At 44.6% G+C, this 18443-nt stretch overlaps 1 protein-coding gene across 1 annotated transcript in view; it reads left to right on the plus strand.

The window, feature by feature from the left end:
* LOC141019425 (RNA binding protein fox-1 homolog 3-like) overlaps window positions 1-18443 on the plus strand; it is an 86424-nt gene that overhangs the window by 36152 nt on the left and 31829 nt on the right. The window contains exon 2 of the mRNA XM_073494337.1: window positions 13454-13705. Within this exon, the coding sequence (XP_073350438.1) occupies window positions 13454-13705 (252 nt within the window). The remainder of the gene's footprint in view (window positions 1-13453; window positions 13706-18443) is intronic.

Genomic DNA, 18443 nt, shown 5'->3' on the forward strand with positions numbered 1-18443 from the left:
CAGGAGGAATTTTCTCGACGTTTCAGGTTTCTGTTGCCTCTGATAACAAATGTTTTCCTCTTAGTGAATGTTTTTAAGTATCATGCAGTATATGAATGAGGTGTAACGTTCAAATTATGTATCAATCATATTTCTAGGAATAATTTCAAGGATACGTCTAAAACCAGCAATGTTTTACTTGACTCGACTTTCTGATTTTCCTACACCTCTTAAAAATGGCTCACAAATATATCATTTTATTTTTAAAAACAAAGCTAAGCTAACAAGTAATTTACTAAAACAGCTGGGCACATCAATGTTTAGCAAACAGGAGGCTTCAGAGCATTAATGGGGACTATTTTCATCAGGCGGATTAATCCACATTCTAGTGAGTATTTTTGTCAGCGGGACGGTTTATGTGGGTGGGATTGATTTAAAAAAAGAAGCTATTAAAAATAATTTCAATTCACTCTTTTCATCGGACTCATTGGACTATAAATGATAAGTCCAACCAAAATGTCTATTTATCTACTCACCCACAAAACATTTCTGGAGCTTCACAGCAAAACAGCATTCTCCTAAACACCTGAAGAAGATGGACACTTGTTTTAAAATGTTTTAAAAACCGACAGAAAATAACATGAAATGGTCCTGTGGTCCTAAAATGTATTTGAAAAGACTTTCTTTACACTCTCACACGAGGTCGACCTGCTTGTACACCCACTTCAGACAGGGTGCACCTTTAGCTCAGCGGCTACAGTGAAGATTTCAGCTTAACAAAAGGTGTAAATAAAGTCTTTTTAAATCATTTTAGGATCTCAAGGCTTTACATGTTAAAACAAGTCTCCATCTACTTCAGTTGTTAAGCAGAATGCTGCAGCTGTTTTACTGTGAAGCTCCAGAAACATTTTGTGGACGATGAAACTCAATCTGAATTTCCATCTTCACTGAGCTGACTGTACATTGTTGTGTGGACTGTTCCTTTAAGAGAAATAAAAGGATATCACCAGCTCTATGCTTTAACATTAACATCCTCACTCTGCGTTTTGTCTTGAGCATACTGAACACAGGGAGCGTCTGCCCTGCAGTTCATATCAAAATGTCACGCTCCTCATAATGTGCCGTGCAGTTTGGCCTCGGCGTCTGTTCGGCGGGGAAATAAGCAGCAGCTGGAAGCCCCATTATTCCAAACTTTTTACTTAAAAACGAGTGGTGATTAATTAGGAGAGATAGATCTCTGCTTCCGCCTATTTACTTCTGCATCCCCTCCTTCTCCCTCTCCGCCGAGGGGGGGCAGATGTTTATACAGAGGAGATATTGCAGTGCAGCAAAGCCAAATATACAGGCTCGATCAGAGAGCAGAGCTCTTTCAAAGACGGTTTGATCTTGTTTAGATTTTGATAAACATGACCAGAATGTGAGCGGCCTTTCACATTACAGTATATCTATGTGTGTGTGTGTGTGTGCTGCTGATTATTTTACACGTAAACACGGGACCTGCTGTGTATCACTATTACAGCTTGTGTCAACATGTAAACATTGCACGGCATCAATCTTGCACTCAGCACAAGTGGACTGAGCTATTATGTTAAAAGCCCATTTGCCCGACATATTCTTAGCCAACATGGCCTCTTCGCCGGTGGGAGGAGTCTCATCCAGCGAGTATTGATAGGCTCATTGATTGATTGATGGTCCCCGGTGATTTATCGATTCATCTCAGTTCCAAATGAGCTACGAGTGCTTTTCCCTGCCCAGAGGAAAACAACCGCACTCTCACACAAGCCCCTGTAATGAGAATTCACCGACTTATTTTGAGCCGCAACGGCACCGACGTACACTCTCCCATTCGAATTTGATCTTTTTTTTGGGAGGGGGAGGGGAGGGAGAGACGCGCTATTTGAAATTGAAAATGAAAATTGTTGCACGGTGTTGTGCTGTGAGATTTAGAGAAAGATTCACTCAGGCAAAGCACTTTACCCCATCACTGTACAAAGTCAATCTCCTCCTCCCGAGGTTTTAAGAAGAGTTTCGGGGCGTCCTTAGGTAGTTAAAAGTGCATCGACTGTGGATGGGCTAGTGGGATGTGTAGATTAATGCAGTGGAAAGCCATCCCTCAAAGTGCTTAGAATAATTAGAGTCAGGCTTCCAACAGAATGGGCATGTCACTGGAGGAAATTGTATTTTTATTTACTGTGTCGGGTCTCCCTTGGCCTCCCTCTCGCTCTGTCTCTGCCTCTCTCCATTTGTACGGCGGCGGCGGAGCTTCGGCGCTTCAGGAGCCGGGTGTTTCTCAAAGTGTCTTAAAGGTGCTGTCAGCGGGCCGTGATGCATCTCTTGGATTTGTATCTCTGCGTGTTTCCACGTGTGGGCGCACACCATTTGTATTCCACGCGGGCATTTGTATTCAGGAGCGGAGCCAAGTTCGTTCTGTAGGTGTGCATATGCTCCTATGTTACAGAGCTCACAAGTATATATGTAAAATCTGCTGCATTAGCCCCGGTTTGTTCTTTTAATGTGTACATGTGTGAAGTAATTGGGTTTGATTACAATTTTAAGGTACTTGTACTAAACTTGAGTATTTCCATTTTATGCAACTGCGAAATCATTAACTAATGCACTGTGTACGGGACTATATCATGTCTGTAAGACGCATTTTAAAGTGTACTTGTAATTAATTTAGATCACTATGTATAGATCTGTGTCTGTTTGACATTAAGCATTCTTTTTCTATTGATCAATGTCAAAAAAATCCACTTTAAAAAACGACTTTTATTCATCTTTTAAGTAGATAAATCATGCACAACTTCTAAGAATACTTTTTATAGACACTGATTATTTGTTAATGACGATCGTTCGTACATTACTTGTAGGATAGCAAAAAGCTGTATTTCTACCGCTCATATTATTAGCAAAGTGTTGGATTTTAATGGTTAATTACTTAGTTGTTAATGACCATCATTCTTGTATTAATTTGAGTACATAATAAGAGAATAATATTTCTCAAAAGACGTTGTGAAAACAGTGCAAAATGATGAACACGCTTAAAATGTAAAGAATAAGGCTGGCGTTATTCCACATTTCCAATATTTTACTTGATGTTGTCCTTTCTGTCTTACGTAAATCTTTAAAAATGGCTCACACATATAAAGTATAACTTCAGAAAAGGTCCAGTATTTTCCCAAAACAGTTGCCCGCTGCAATTTTTAGCAAACAAAAGTCAAACAGGAGGATTCAGGGCAGTTTTAGGGGACTATTTTCTGCAGCGGAATAATCAGAATTTGGTGCTCTGGTGAGTATTTGGGGCAACGGGACAGTGTGTGTGTGTGTGTGTGTGAAATAAAAGATACTGGAAATACTTTCAATTCATTATCAGTCTCACAAAAGAGACAACACAAAACTTTTCCACAAAATAAGCACTTCTCTAACACTTGGCTAATAAGACCGGCATTATCTAGACAACACCAGCACTTTAACATCTTAGTATCGCTGCTTTTACTTACATAAAAGATCTGAATGCTTCCTCCATCACTGCTTTTGTATATATGTGTGTGTGTGTGTGTGTGTGTGTGTGTGTGCCTGCCCGCCTGCGCGTGAAACTGCTAAGGTATTTCCCATCTCGGTGCAGTGGACGCTGGTGGACAGCGAGGCGGACCATTGATAAATTGATCACAGTGAAATTGTGGAGTAGTGAGACATGCTCTAAATCCCTCCCCCATCGCTACACGTCCCACACACACACACACACACACACACACACACGGTGGCTCTGGCATCAATTATTGTGGATTGCGTGGTTGACAGAGTGTAAACCAGGTGCCAGCCCTCAATCCAATTAAAGAGATTTAATTGGAGAAAATAAATGGAGTGTGTCCACAAAGTGCTGGCTTACCCACATTTAGTAGATTCTCTTCTTTTCTTTTTTTTTTTTTTGTACCGTTTTTCGAAAAGTAAGGTTTTTGTTTATGAAAGACCGATTGAATCTAATAAAGCCTCAAGGCTGTTGCTTTTTCCCAGACTGCCTTGCTCCACAGGTCAGTAATGCAAACAATCCAATTTCTCCCGTCTGAGAGCCGTACTGGCATGTAGAAATGGGATTATTATCTAAAATGGGCCCAGCAGGTGTTTCTGTGATGCAGTGTAATTTTAGGAGGGGTGATAGTGCTTCGCGGGGTCCGGGCTTAAATTCCCACAGATACTCTTAAAAGGAACATCTAACAAATAAGTTGGCAAGTCCTCCACTCCTGCCCATTAGCATTATTACCGGCAGATCAGGCTTCGTAACGGGCGGCCGTTTTCCAGAACTGATTTCCCTGTGACTGCATCGTCTGCAGTTGTCTGCGTGAGACGGCAGCCATCACAGTTTGAGGAGTTCGTGGAGCTAAAGAGAGGCGTCTGAAGCGGTCAGGTAGCGCCCACGGTGGTCCCGACTTTTCCACACCTAGCTCTTTTCTATCCAAATTTGTCCCCGGGGATAAGAGAGTGTGGCTCATCCCCGTCGCCACTCCCCCCCCCCCCCCCCCCCCCCCCCCCCCCCCCCATCCCGCATCTCCTCACAAGGGACAGACATGCATAATTCAGGATTGTTATCTGTCTGCTGCTAACCCCCTTCTTCCCCCATACACACACACACACTGCACACAGATCTGCAATGAAACAGTCTGACTGCACATCAATGATTCACCAGACAGCTACCCCCACCCCCTCCCCCTGCGCCTCCACCACCACCATCCACCACCACCACCGCCGCCCCCTCCTCCTCTCCGTTGAGGGAATCATATGGAGCCGACAGGGACTCCACAAGCATGCAACTTCCTATAATTGGAATGAAAAAAGGGGCGAGTGGTGGAAATGCTGTATCAGGGATCTGGCGAGAGCAGCATAGGTGTTCAAACAGCCATTCAGCAGTGTCAACCAGCAGATGGGGGACTGGGTGCGTACGTTGGCCCACTCGTTAGCCACCGTGGAGAGGAAGCGAGAGGCGACGTGGCGCTGAGGGTTTTTTAAGAGGGAGAAACACTTCAGAGTTTGGATTCATCTCTGTGAGGAAGACAGATTTTAACTGTCTGAAATGCGGCAGCACTGGGACTGGAGACGGTTTCCTTAGCCCTCCTTAAAACAGAAAAAAATAAATAAATCCCTCTTAGCTTCCTGCTGCGAGCATCTCTGTTTCCCCAGGTTGCCCCTGCCTCTTTATCCTCTAAATTCCTCTTTCTTTTTTCTCACCGCGCTCACCTTTTCCTTTTCTTAAACATCACAGGAACAAATCAGCAGACAAGCGATTGTACAAGTTTTCTCAAGCTTTCAAGAATTACCACCATTTCATCATGGATAATCACAGTTAATAACCCTTCTCATTAAGGAGACGAGAATCACGGGTCATTAATATTGTTAATATCTTCTCCCTTTCCTTCTCTTCTATCTCTCTTATTCCCCCTCTCTGCGTGCCAGAGGGAGTGGAAACAAAAGGATGACTAAAAAAGAGCTTAGCGCGACAGTGATTAACCGATAGGGGTAGATGGACTGTGATGAATCAAAGTTATCTCTCAAATCTTAATAACTGGAATTAGCCCCTGATTAGATGAGCTTTGGCTACAGCAGGGAGTAGTCGGCATTTTCACTTCAAAGAATCCCGCCCATGTAAACCTGTCCCTCCCTCCACTGCAGAGCAAAGACAAAAAAAAGAGAAAGACTCAGCGAGGCAAATAGGCCAATGGAATAAATTACAAAAGGGAATCATGAGAGAGCAGAGAGAATGACGAAGAAGCCGAGATAACACAAACAACAACGGTACACCTGTTCTCCTCGCTGGAATCTGGTCGTCGTCGCGCCCTCTTTCCCCGTTTATCTCCCGTTTTCAGTTTCCCTCTTTTTTCCGACACACTCGGGGGGTCCGGTGGGAGGTGTCAGAGTCTCCGTGACAGGGTCATAATGAGAGTGGCACTCTCCTTCATTTGCATATGTTTGCCATTGTCACAGCGGTCAAGGAATGTCATGTTGAGATTCCTGCATGCTTAAGTAATGGCATTTTGTCCCCACGAGGAACTCTGGCCCCTGTATCGTAATCCCAGCATGCGTAAAAAAAAAAGGAAGAAGACTGAATTAACATGACAATCAGCTGATTCTAAAACAAATGTTGGCATTTTTTATCCCCCGTAGGATTTCTGAAGACTCATCTGCAGTCTGACGAGCGCTGCGCTGGCATGACGACCATGTGGAATTGATTTATGGGTTTATATGACCAGAATGACAGAACAGTCCCAACATTTCAGTTATCAGTTTTCATTTTCCGCTCAGGTCTTTATCTAAGTGATCAATAGCAATCTCAAAGAAAGTCGTTCGGTTTTGGGAGGTTTTTTTTTTTGATAGAGTGTGTGTCGATATCACTTTGTTCTGACAACTTTGGAAGAACAAAAAAACAAAAAAAAAGCGGAAAGGAGAAAAAAGTAGCTGAAAAAGTTCTTTGGTGTGTTCGTCTGATGGGGTCAAAGCAACACGGCGTCTGTTCGCGCTAATAAATGAGTCTAAACACCAAACTGGATGCATCCCACAAGTTAATCCAAATTTTTGACACCCAGACTGGAGTAATTAGTCCCAGATGTAAATATCTGTTATGCAACAAAAGAGGCAACAGCACTGCAACAGACAATTATCTCCTCTTATGGCGTTGGCGAAACGCTATGAGTCTAACCATGTGTAACTGATGGCTTTTTCACAGGGCCTCCAGGCTTATTTGGATGTGTTTTAGCTTATTTATTTATTTACCTGCATTTTTACCATGCAGAGCCTGAGCCCAGACACAGCTGTGGCTGAGACAGACAGGTTCATTACATGTCACAGGAGTTCAAAGTGATCCTCTGTCTACTCTGTTTATTAAGTGGCGCTCCAGCGTCTCTGAGGTATAGTAACACTCGCAGTCGCATCGCTAAGAGCAGCCCCATCTCGGTGCGAGGCGCCGCGTGCAGCGCCTCCGCCGCAACGTAATGAAGAAATCAGCAAGGGATTGAGGAAAATGAACTCTCTTTCTAATACCTCCATCCCGGGCCGTGGAGCAAATAAGCGCTCCCAATAACGAGGAAAAATCACGTTAGAGGGGATGAAACATATGTGACATGTGAAAACGATTAAGCCTCTCGGAAAAAGAGCGGCACAAAACATGCACGAAATCTAAATTGACTTGGACGCGGAGCGAAGACACCAAGTGTTTATTTTCGAGGATTGATTTTTCCACAAATGAGGTGGAAAAATGGAAAGAGCGGAGTTTGCAAGGGAGGAAATGTGAGACAAAACAATAACCCTCTCCCCAGCCTATTTGAAATCATAAACCTACTGTAATGGTGAGGAAGACCGGGCTTTTGTTGAGATTGGAGGGGGGGTGTGTTTGTGAATCTGCATTAAATAGGGCTGCTTCTCCACATCTCCCCGCTCTCTCTCCCTCTCTCTCTACCAACATCGCGCTGTAATTGGTTGACTGGGGGGAGGGGAATAGCCGTTGCACCAAATATGTGCCTCATCATGAGAAACTCAGCTGAAGGTGTTTTGTTTTCTTGTTGTTGTTTACCGCTTTTTGAGTTCTTCTTTTTCTGGCTCACCTTGGATTCACTGTGTGGCATGTGGTTGTAATTAACACATGCTGCAGCCTCTGGTGAGTGTTAACAGAGAGACTTGGAGTAAGATCATGTGGCTCGCCTAATTAAAATGGACCCGGCTAGACAGCCTTTATTTATGCGCCTTCAAGACAAAATGAATGCCAGTTGCCTGTGGAAATCATCTCAGGCCGTCTTTTCGCCTGCCTGCCTGCCTGCCTGCCTGCCTGCCTGCCTGCCTGCCTGCCTGCCTGTCTGTGTGCGGGGCTACAATTAACCGAGCATCAGCAGCAGAGCCGGGGACAACAAGAGGCTTTCATGCAGCTGGCTGAAAACCACTCAGTGTTTCGTTTGTGTTGCGTCAACTGATTGCCGCACGCTGGCCTCCGCTGTGCTGCATTACACTTTTCACCATAAACTCTGCTCGGTTCTGTGCTGTGACGGCCCAGCGGGATTTGTCACAAGTTTGCCACTGTCACTGTCAGACGGTCATTAAAACCAAATGAGCACTGTTCTAGAGAGGAACGCTGTGCGGCATGACGCTTTAGATGAGGCACTGAAAAGCTTAAGATTAAATTAGAAAATGTTATGTCATCTGTGCTCTGACAAAGCAAGTTGCTTGTGTACATTCTCGGTGAAGGAATGGGACAGCGACGCTTTATGTTAAGTCAACATTTAACTATTCATGCTGTTTGGATTATGCAGAAACACTGCAGAGCTGCTCATAAATCTGCGTGAATTGCTTAGCGTATAGAATCAGGAGGAACATTTCTTGCTCGGGACCATTAGTGTCATACAGTAAGGATCCATGTAAAGTAGGGAGGCCTTCGCTGAAAAATGATCCAAGCTGCATGTGACTGAGCTGGAGCCATAAAGCTGCCCACTCCATCACGGCCGGGGATTGCTAAGATTGATCAGCCCGCTCCCATTTGAGTGATTTCCCTCCGGATTCAATGCAACGCAATTAGTCGCCTGCCGTATTTTGCCTTTGCGTTGCTCTTTGACCCTCCATCGCACGTATGAGTCAGTGGAGCACTCTGCCGATATGAGTTCCTCCTAACAGCTCCTGTATTTGCACAGCCCATCTCCTCTTGGCCTCTCATCGCCGTCCCTCACAGCGCTGCTAAAGAGGATCACGGATCGCTGGCGAGCGGCCAAGTCGTTGTACCTGCTGAGATGGAATATAGCCTTGACCATCCACACTGGGGGGGTTTAGCACCAGTGAAAGTCTCCGTCTCTCTCTCTCCCTCTTTGAGTACTGTACGCTGGGAGTCTCTCAGACTGGCAGCCTCAGCAGTGGGCATTACCACAAGGCCTTCCTGACCTCTTTGGCTCCTGATGCTGACTGTAAAAACAAAAAACTCCGCTCCAGAAGTGATCTCCTTAAGTAAGGGTTTTCCAATCCAATTTTACACGGGGAGAGTGCTTAAGATTAGAGATAGTGTTTTTTATTGTGCTCTTCAGTAATAGGAGTAGAAAGGGTGGAAGAAGAGATGAAGGGAAGGAGGGAAAGAGGACTGGAAAGGATGGTAGATCGATAAAGGCTGCTCTCTGCCGCTGCCTTTATTCGTCGTCGTCGTCGTTGTGTCCGTGGGGACGAGCGAGGTTTAGGCGGCTCATGGCAGCGGGCCACATAAGGGGGGCATTAAAGTGCCGCAAGGGGACCTGCTCTTTTCCCATAAACAGGCCCGCAGGTAGAGAAACACTCGCCAGCATCCCAATATAACAACAAGTCGTAGAGCTCGTTCGAAAGCCGTAATGAACAGCAATCTGTTTCAGCGGAATGAGATGTGCTGTGTACCTGACTGGTTTGTCGTGGAGGGCTTTTCATTAGGCACCGCAGATTATCTTGACGACTGCGAGTCAGCCCGAGCGAAAAGGGCTCGTGGTCGCACTGGGACGAACACAACTCCCCTGATTTGCATGGGCCCTTTTTTCTTCTCCCAGTTCATTTCCAGTTGAATAACTCGTTTGTCACATACATCAGAGGAAGGCGAAGATCATACGAGAGCTAGTGTTACTTTGTGTTTCACTAATGAGGCCTGTACTCTCCGCCTCCTTGCTTTTGCCTTGCTGCCCTTTGAAACAGCGACGACATGGCGCTACAACACTCTCGCAGTTTCTCTTTCTCCAAAACCGAGCTCCAGGCTGTTATCCTGTTTGTGTGTCACTTGGCTCTGTCTCAGTCCTTTTGCACTTGTTTAAAAAGCTCAAATGGCAACAGACCTGACACAGATACACTGGCCTTTGTGCCCCGTGAGTGGAACGATTTAGACTGTGACCCGAGCGCAGGGGGGACACTGGAAGGCAGATGATGATTTAACAAGTTTAGCAGAACATGTCAGGACAAATGCAGAACTGAGGCGTGAAGAAGAAACAGTAACCAGGGCTGCCAGCGTGGAAAGTAAACTACATCATAGATTTCCCTAAACTAAGGAACTGTCAAACAGCTGAGGATACAGCAAACTAAAAACAAGAGGCCCCTCTGAAAACTGGCTCAGCAGAAACAACAAGGCAGAATAAAGAACCCAAGAAGTCCTTAAGGTTCATGTTCATGACCAAACAAAGAAGTGAAGATAACTGAGAAAACAGTTGACACCTCCTGCTGATTAGGACCACAGTCCAAGTCTACACTCTCACACAGTGTGTTGGTTTACGTGCACACTAGTGTCCTGATTTAAAGTCTCCTCCTGGTTTGATCACATTCAGAAGTCGACATGGAACACAAAGGAACCGGGTTTCCAGCTCTGTGTGTACTGGATTTTAACAATTTCCACACTTTTGACCATCTATGCACGAGCATCTTAGACACTCTTGGGGCTTTTCCACCAACATGGAAGCAGTTCAACTGTTTTGAGCATTTTAACTAAAAATAAATTGGTTCAGAATTCGGGAACACCCGAAAGTCGGATGCCAGTTGGATCCAAAAAGACCTAAAGTGCGAACAGAAGTGGGCGTCATATTCTACATCTTTGGTGGAAATACGAGCTAGTTCGCTACATAGCAACCCGTTCAAGAACCAGAGATAATTTGGTGGAAATTAGCTGGTTCTTGAACCGGTTTCATTCAATACTTTTGGCACCTTGGTGCTATCTAGTAAACCAGAGACATAGATCATCATTTCTTGATTTATTGATCAACTAATGTTGTAGCTTGAAGTGACAACACACCATGCACCTGGCTGACCATGATCAGAAAACCAAAGTGACACCATGTTGGTGGAGGTTTGAGTGATTTAAGAAGAAAAAACATGTACAATCTTTCTGATTCCAGCTTCTTCAATGTGAATATTTTCTGGTTTCTTTCCTTCTCTGTGTCATGTTGGGCTTTAATAATCAACAGTGAAAATAACTGTTAGTACCAGCCCTAGCAACAGATACTGGTGTATGAAATATGATCCAGGAAGTCCAATTTCAGTAATACATCCATCGAGTATGAAGTGCTAATGCAGCGGTCTCATTGAAAAAGTAATGAGTATCCTAAATTAAATCAGAAAAGCCCAGCTAGCATAACCAGGTTTCTCAACCCTGGGAAAAACAGGTTTGTCCTGAATTTTGAAACCGGGAGTTGATGTTTATCTGATGTTTGATCATGACCCCGTGTATGAGTGATCATGTAAACACACTCAGTAACTCCTCAGCAAATCCTTTACAACGCCAATCAGGACCACGGGCAGAGATCTTGACAGTGACTCCGGAAAAAGACATAACTGCAGCTTTGATCTCGTTAATGACATGAGCAGTGTTTGATGTACAAACAGTCGAACACAGCACCTTCGGGTTTCCGGGCTGCTGAGCTTTCTCTCTCTGCTGGACCGCCGAGCACCGACGTGTTGATGGTTTCACAGGCTAAAGGAGGACGCGGGATCTGGTAGTACTTTCAGCTGTCATACCAGGAGGTGCATCTTTTTTTTTTTTTTAGGTAACCAACCCCATTCTCCTTTTTAAAATGGGCGCTTAGAAGTTGAAAATTGCCAACATCAAGAGCTTCCTTGAATTAGGATGCCCCGCAATGCAAGTGTGTTATATAATGCCATGACTGGAGGGAGAGGAAAAGTAGAGCACAGGGGTAGAGATTAAAAAAGTTTCTGCATAAAAAGAGAGAGAGAGAGGGGGGGGGGGGGGGGAGGAAGAGATGAGCATGAAAGGGAAAGGGGGGGCGGAGGGATTGAGGGAGAGACAGAGGAGATAGAAATACAGTATAATGAAAAAGAGAAGGGGGATTAGGTCAGGCAGGAGTGAGGGTCCACTCCTGCAGCAGGAGCAGCCTTGAGGCCCGGCAGGCTGCAAGAAGCTGGTCAATCCTCCTCCTCCTCCTCCTCCTCCTCCTCCTCCTCCTCCTCCTCCTCCTCTCTCAAGGCTCCTCTCTTTTTTCATTTAGATAATGGAGCATTTCCTTAATTGGCAGAGCACAGTTTAGGCCGAGGTTTGTTTGCCAACACGTCAGAGTAGAATTATTTCCACTACATTTACAGCACAGTGTTGCTCAGCTCTCTCATTAAAACCACGGCGTCCTCCTGCCCAGATTGAGCTTCCTGTGGAAATCTCCAGAAAGAGGCCAAACACCACGGCAGCAAAAAAAAAAAAAAAAAGGCAGAGAAGAAGAGAGAATAAAACACATTTATCTCCTATCTCACCATCCCCAGCCAGCTTGTAAAGGAAGAGACAGAAACTTCTCTATCTGTTTACTGTTATTGTTTTTCTCCAATCATAAACCCTCACTTCTGGCTGCTATTGTGTGCTTTTTTCCCTCCTCCTCTCTTATCGAAAGAGTTATGCATTGTGCTCGCATGATCTGTATCTTTAAATTTGATTGAGGGTATTTGCAGGGGGTGTTATTGGATTTCGGTGTTATTGTCTCACCTTTTTCCCTCTGCGTTTTTTAATGTTGGGATGGATATCCGCTCCAGCAGCACTGATCTCACTGTTCTGCTCATTAGTCTGGATTCGCAGAGCCGAGCGCTTCGCAACAATAAGACATGCACTTCTGTAGTCCAGCCATTACCGAGTTTAACAATGTGCACCAGCCAGAAAAGTCCATTATTTCTGCAGCTCATCATCTCAAGCATCCACACGAGACAAAGGGTCTGTGAAACTGCTTCATTGCAAAGGGCCATCTATCACTTAAGTCAAGAGCAGAGACGAAAAAAACACACAGTATGTGGTGTGGATACCACATAGTGTGTGTTCTGGAAGCATATGGACGAGGAGAGAAGACGAGAGCTTTTTCCTCGCAGCGAAATGTGTCGAAATTTTCTTGATTGAAACAAAAATCTGAGGTTCTTTTGCTTCCAAATTAAACCTGAGTACATCTGGGATTTCAAAGAGGTATCACAACGCAGCAGAAAAGCACTGTTCTGGTATCATTCTGGCACTCGTATCCAACAATTTCAAATAATATTCTCTGACAGAAACAAAAGGCAGGGACAGAGAGCAGTAGGAGAGCTGATAAAGTGAGACACAGGTTAATTTTAAAAGTAGGAAAGTGGAGCTCGGAGAGGGAGCAGCTGCTACTTTAACAGACCTGTCATAGGAATCAAAGGCCCTAATCAAAATTTTATCAATTAATTGATCTTTCCTCTTGTGCTTTGCCACAAGTGCAATTGAGATTCCCCCTGACTCTTGCCCCTCCAACAGCGAGCCATGCTCTACAACATAAACTGTGTTCATTAGCAATGATCAAGGAATTCTTTAATCCGAGCTGAGATGTGATATGATGGCTGTTTCCCCCCGACTTAGTTGGTTTGCAGGAGAACTCTCCCCAGTTGCTTTTCCCAACTCGCGCTGATGAACTCGCACGTCTTTCATGCTGCTTGTACAATCAAACAATGTACTCAACTTTGATCTCGACTGTAGTTCTAACGCTTGCCTCCTGTTGTGTGTTTCTCGCAGGGTAACCAAGAGGCCACCAACCCCCCAGAAGCGATGGCCCAGCCGTACACCCCAGCCCAGTACCCTCCTCCCCCACAGAATGGCATCCCCGCAGAGTTTGCGGCACCGCACCCGCTCCCGACACAGGACTACACCGGGCAGAGCCGGGTTCCTGAGCACGCCATGACCCTCTACACGCCCACACAGACGCACAGCGAGCCGGCCGGCACTGACAACAGCACGCCCGCCATCACCGCCACCACGACCGCACCGGTCAGTGTCCTTCATCACCTGCAAACACTGTTCTCAACACGCTGTCAGCAAGTAAAAGACATTATTATCATTATTTACCTTTTTCTTTACATCTATAGAGCAAAAGTATAATGTTTGTTATTTAAAGCTTTGTCTTTGAAGGTGCTTAAAAACAAGTAGTTTATTATTTTTAACATGATAAAAATGTCAAATAGGGCTGCAACTAATGATTACTCTCAGAGTCAATTAATCGATTAGTTGTTTGATCTATAAAAGGTGAAAAATGTTGATCCGTGTTTCCCAAAGCCCAAGATGACTTCCTGAAATGTCTTGTCAAACCAAAGACATTCAGTTTACTGTCACAGAGGAGGAAAGACACCAGAAAAAAATCACAATTAAGAAACTGGAATCAGACAATTTTGACTTTTCTTTCTTCAAAAAATTACTCCATTAACCAATTAATTGATTATTGACGTTACTTTTAAAGTATAAAACTGATCATAGCCTTTATTTCTCCTAAAGGAACAGTTCACCCAGAAGTGAAAATTCAGTCTTCATCTCCTCCCTCCATGCTGATAGAAAGTCAGGTGATGTTTCTTAGTCCACAAAACATTTCTGGAGCTTCCAGCATTCTGCTAAATAACAGAAGTAGCTGGAGACTTGTTTTAAAACGTAAAAAACAACCTAGGAAACATCAAATGGCTCCGAATAGCTCTATACAAATGTCTCTGGAAGCCCTCAGATCCAAGAATGATTTTAAAAAGACGTTATTTTAAACCCTTGATGTGGGGTTGAGCTCTTGCACCCACTTCAGACGGGGTGCACGCTAACGCTTTTTAACTTAGCAGCTACAGTGAAGATTTGGTCTTACAAAAGGATCTGAATAACCTCTTTTCAAATCGATTTGGGATCTCAGGGCTTTTAGAGACTTGGATCACACCGGACGAGCTGTGTGGATTCATTTATTTACTGTTTTTTTACAGTTTTCCCAGCTACTTCAGATGTTTAGGAGAACGCCGTTTTGCTGTGAAGCTCCAGAAATGTTTTGTAGGAAACTTCAACCGACTTCCCATCAGCATGGGGTTGAGTAGATAATGACTAGAATTTTCATTTTTGGGTGAACTTCTCTTTTAGACGTTGACAGCTAATCGATTAATCGTTGCAGCTCTATTAACAAACCAGACAAAGTCAGCATGTTTCTTGCAACTTGTTTCCCCTCCCTGACTCTTTGTTTCACTGAGAGAAGTTAGATTTTTTCCTCATTCTCTCCCTCCATCGTCTGCCGTTTGCCTAAAGCCTGAAAGCTTCAGTTTCATTTGAGCCCCTTTTTTCCCTGTTTGGTGCCATAAAGCGAGATTTAAAGATCTGCCCCAAATCCAGCTCAGCTGCACACCTCGTTATGATAAATATCTTGCCGTTGGTTTAATACTGGAAGTTTATAGCCGTTAAATTTCCACAAAATTTAAAAATTAAAGCGGTAATGCATTAATAATAATTACACCTTTAATTATACATTGCATACATTATAATATTATAAAATTGTACATAATTTCAAACAAGGTGCGCCAAATGAGTGCTTAAGAAGCTTCATGTGCAAATTTGGTCCATTATGATGTATATTTAATTTTTTTGATTCATAAACTAACATGTTGTGGTGAGTTTTGCACACAGCTGCATTCAGAGAGGAGAACATCTCCGGCCCCACCTACTTATTTTCCAAGTAATCCTCCAATTTTTCCTTTTTTTGAACGTTTCCTCCATCAAGACACAAAACTGTTGAGACTAAAAAGTGAAGCGGCGCGTGATCCTCCCGCACGAAGCAGAAGACTTTGATGTCGCGTTAATGCTTTTGTGCTTGACGTTGGAGGTGAACTTGATTGAAAATGTGCTCATAAAATAAAAGTGCATTTCTGAAGAGCCATTTAGTGCACCCTAAAAGACATGTAAACCTGAGGAGATGTGACAGGCTGTAGACATGAATGATTCAGGATCTCTGAAAGGAGGTCTGTTAAAAGAGCAAACGAGAGATGCGCTCTTCTCTCGACCAGCCAAAACCAATCGCTGTTTAGTCAGATCAGCTAATTCCTCGTAACTGCATCCAAATGTTTAAGACATTCCTTTCAACGTAAGATAATATCCTCTGCGTAACTGTGCCAGGACCTGATTCTAATCCTTAATTCACTCATTTTCACCTCACAATAAGTGTGCACATATTTAAATTTACTGGCACTCCGAGTGGTAAAACAAACCCCTGGCAATGCTGCACGTTGAGATACACAGCTGGGAAAGAGAGTGAAATTCTGAATTATATATTACACATCTCACTCCCGTGTGCTGATACTCTTATATGAAATGCCTTGACCTGGGATTTACCTTCACAAGAGGCAGATGTAGATAAAAAGGAGGACGACTTAGCTCCAAACTTTCGAGACGCGCCTAGAAAGACAGATAATGCCGGCAGAGATGATAAAAAATAAAAGACCTTCAGACCTCGTTTTCTCCTTTAGCATGAAAACACCTGCTGGGAGAGGTCACGGCGAGGCCACAGCCCTCCTGAGAGGGATCTGGGTCACTCATAAAGAGCGTTGTTAATAACTCCATTTCTCCCAGCCTCACAATTACCGCACGGCGACGAACATTTGGTGCCAGAAAAAAGTGCTTATGCAGCACAAGCAGAGCAATCGCACTGCGTGGCGTATTATCGCCGCCCCGTAATGTTAGCAATGTTTGATTTGACGATTCGTGTGACGCTCTCCAACTGCTCCGTGCTTATGCGCCCGCACTTACAGTAATGGCTGACACACAAGAGAGTTTAAAGTGAGGAGAGACTTGGCAGGAGGTTCAGCCTCCTCCTCCTCCTCCCTCCCGACACTGTGCACCACTCCTACACTCGCTATCTCTCACCGTCTCCCCCTCTCTCTCTCTCTCTCTTTCTCTCCATTTCGCATTTGATTTCATTTCATCTGCTCACCCGCTGTGAAGAAAGCCCAGAGATGGTGGCCATGGAGAGATGAGAGCTCGCCTTGCTTTTCCTTCATGCCTTCCCCCTCTCTCTCTCTCTCTCACGCGCCGGCCCCGCTTTTCCTCCATCTTCATTCTCTGCATCCACGCTCTCCCCCACTTCCACCCATCTTTTTCTCAGGCAGGACAGAGGGATGAGATTAGTGGGGTGTAAACAGAGAGTCTAATCCTCAGGGGCCGCTGGTGTAGTGTCGCCCACCGCTGTGTTCCCCAGCTTTAATGACAGACCCAGCCTGTTTGCTCTGGGTGCCACAGACGGGCACGGGCGCCTTTGATTAGGGCACCCTGCAGAAACACAGATTGAGGGAGCAGATCAGCGACTCCCCCCTTCCTCACCATCCTCACCCTCCTCCCTTGGCTCGACTCTGCTGCGCTCAGCTTCTCTACCCCACGACGACGCTTTACTCTGCACATCTTCTCGACTTAAGGACTTAAAAAGAGTCAAGAGAGAGTGAGAATTCAGTGAAACGTATGGATTCTGTGTGAATTCCCCGCAGAGAGCGGATAGTGTGTATGTTTTAATGAGGCGCGGGGACTCTGTCGGCTTCTCTGTATCCGTCTGTGTCTACCAGTCGCTCGTCTATACTGGGAAGGTGGTGTTGTCCAGAGCCAGACCTATGGGACCTCGCTCTGTGCCATGTTCAAACAAGCTGACTTGAAAGCAGGCGACTTGAGGAAGAGAGGCAGCCCCCAACTTTTCTCCAAATCCTTAGAGATGAGGGTAGCAGAGGGCTGCCAGGGAGCTCTGCTGGAGAAAGGGAGAAAAAAAAAAAACTGAGCTCGTTATCTGGCTCAGTTCAAATAGTCTGAGGTTTGGTTGAATTTCATGAGTAATCATTCTCTTTTCAGATAACAAATTAAGGCAGTGGCGTTAGGGCAGCACTCAATTCCAGATTTTTCACAGCCCGTGTCAGCGGCGTGAAGACTTTCCAAAGGGTATTCTGGGCGACTGTGATAACATAGACGCACACACACAAGCGCGAAACACACAGGGGCATGAGGAAAACATGGCCGAGCTCATGCAAACATTCATACGTACACGCACACGCGCACTCTCGTCTCTCGTGAGCGGTGTAGCTTTCGGAGGCGGTGCTGATGGCAGCATGTAGGCCACCATTTATAAAGAGGGATGACTGCGTTATCAGGAGGTGGGAGGAGCCACATGACTCTCACCCCACTGTAAACCCTCATTTCAAATATATTATAGATATCCTCAGTGTTCCCCAACATAAAACTCTCATTGATAATTTAGAGGATGAGGCTGCTGTTACTCGATATTTCATATAGTCAAGAAATCCCGTGAAAAGACCAAAACCAACAACGTCTCCTGAAACTTTCATATTTTCTTTAACCTGCTCTCAACTCCGAGCTGATTGGTTTCTACTGAAGACATTAAACTTTAAAAACCTCCCTCATTTTAAACAAACAGGAGGAAATTGTGCATTTTATTGTGCAGTTTAGCAGTGCAGGGACTATTTTCCGTGGCGGATTAATCCACATTTGGTGCTCTAGTGATTATTTGGGCCAGCAGGACTGCTCACTGATGTGTTTTTAATAGTTTATGGAGAACAGTGGAGCTCGGTGGGACAGAGGAGGAAGAAACATAAAGAAGTTTTTGTTTTGTTTTGTCTTCTGATGGGATCTGTTGAAACAAAAAATCAAATATCACCAAATATATAATTTAAAGAGAGAATAAGTAACTTGTCCACCTTAAAATGTCTGAACACAATTACACCTT

This window comes from Pagrus major, chromosome 23, assembly GCF_040436345.1.
Source record: "Pagrus major chromosome 23, Pma_NU_1.0".
In the NCBI taxonomy this organism is placed as follows: domain Eukaryota; kingdom Metazoa; phylum Chordata; class Actinopteri; order Spariformes; family Sparidae; genus Pagrus; species Pagrus major.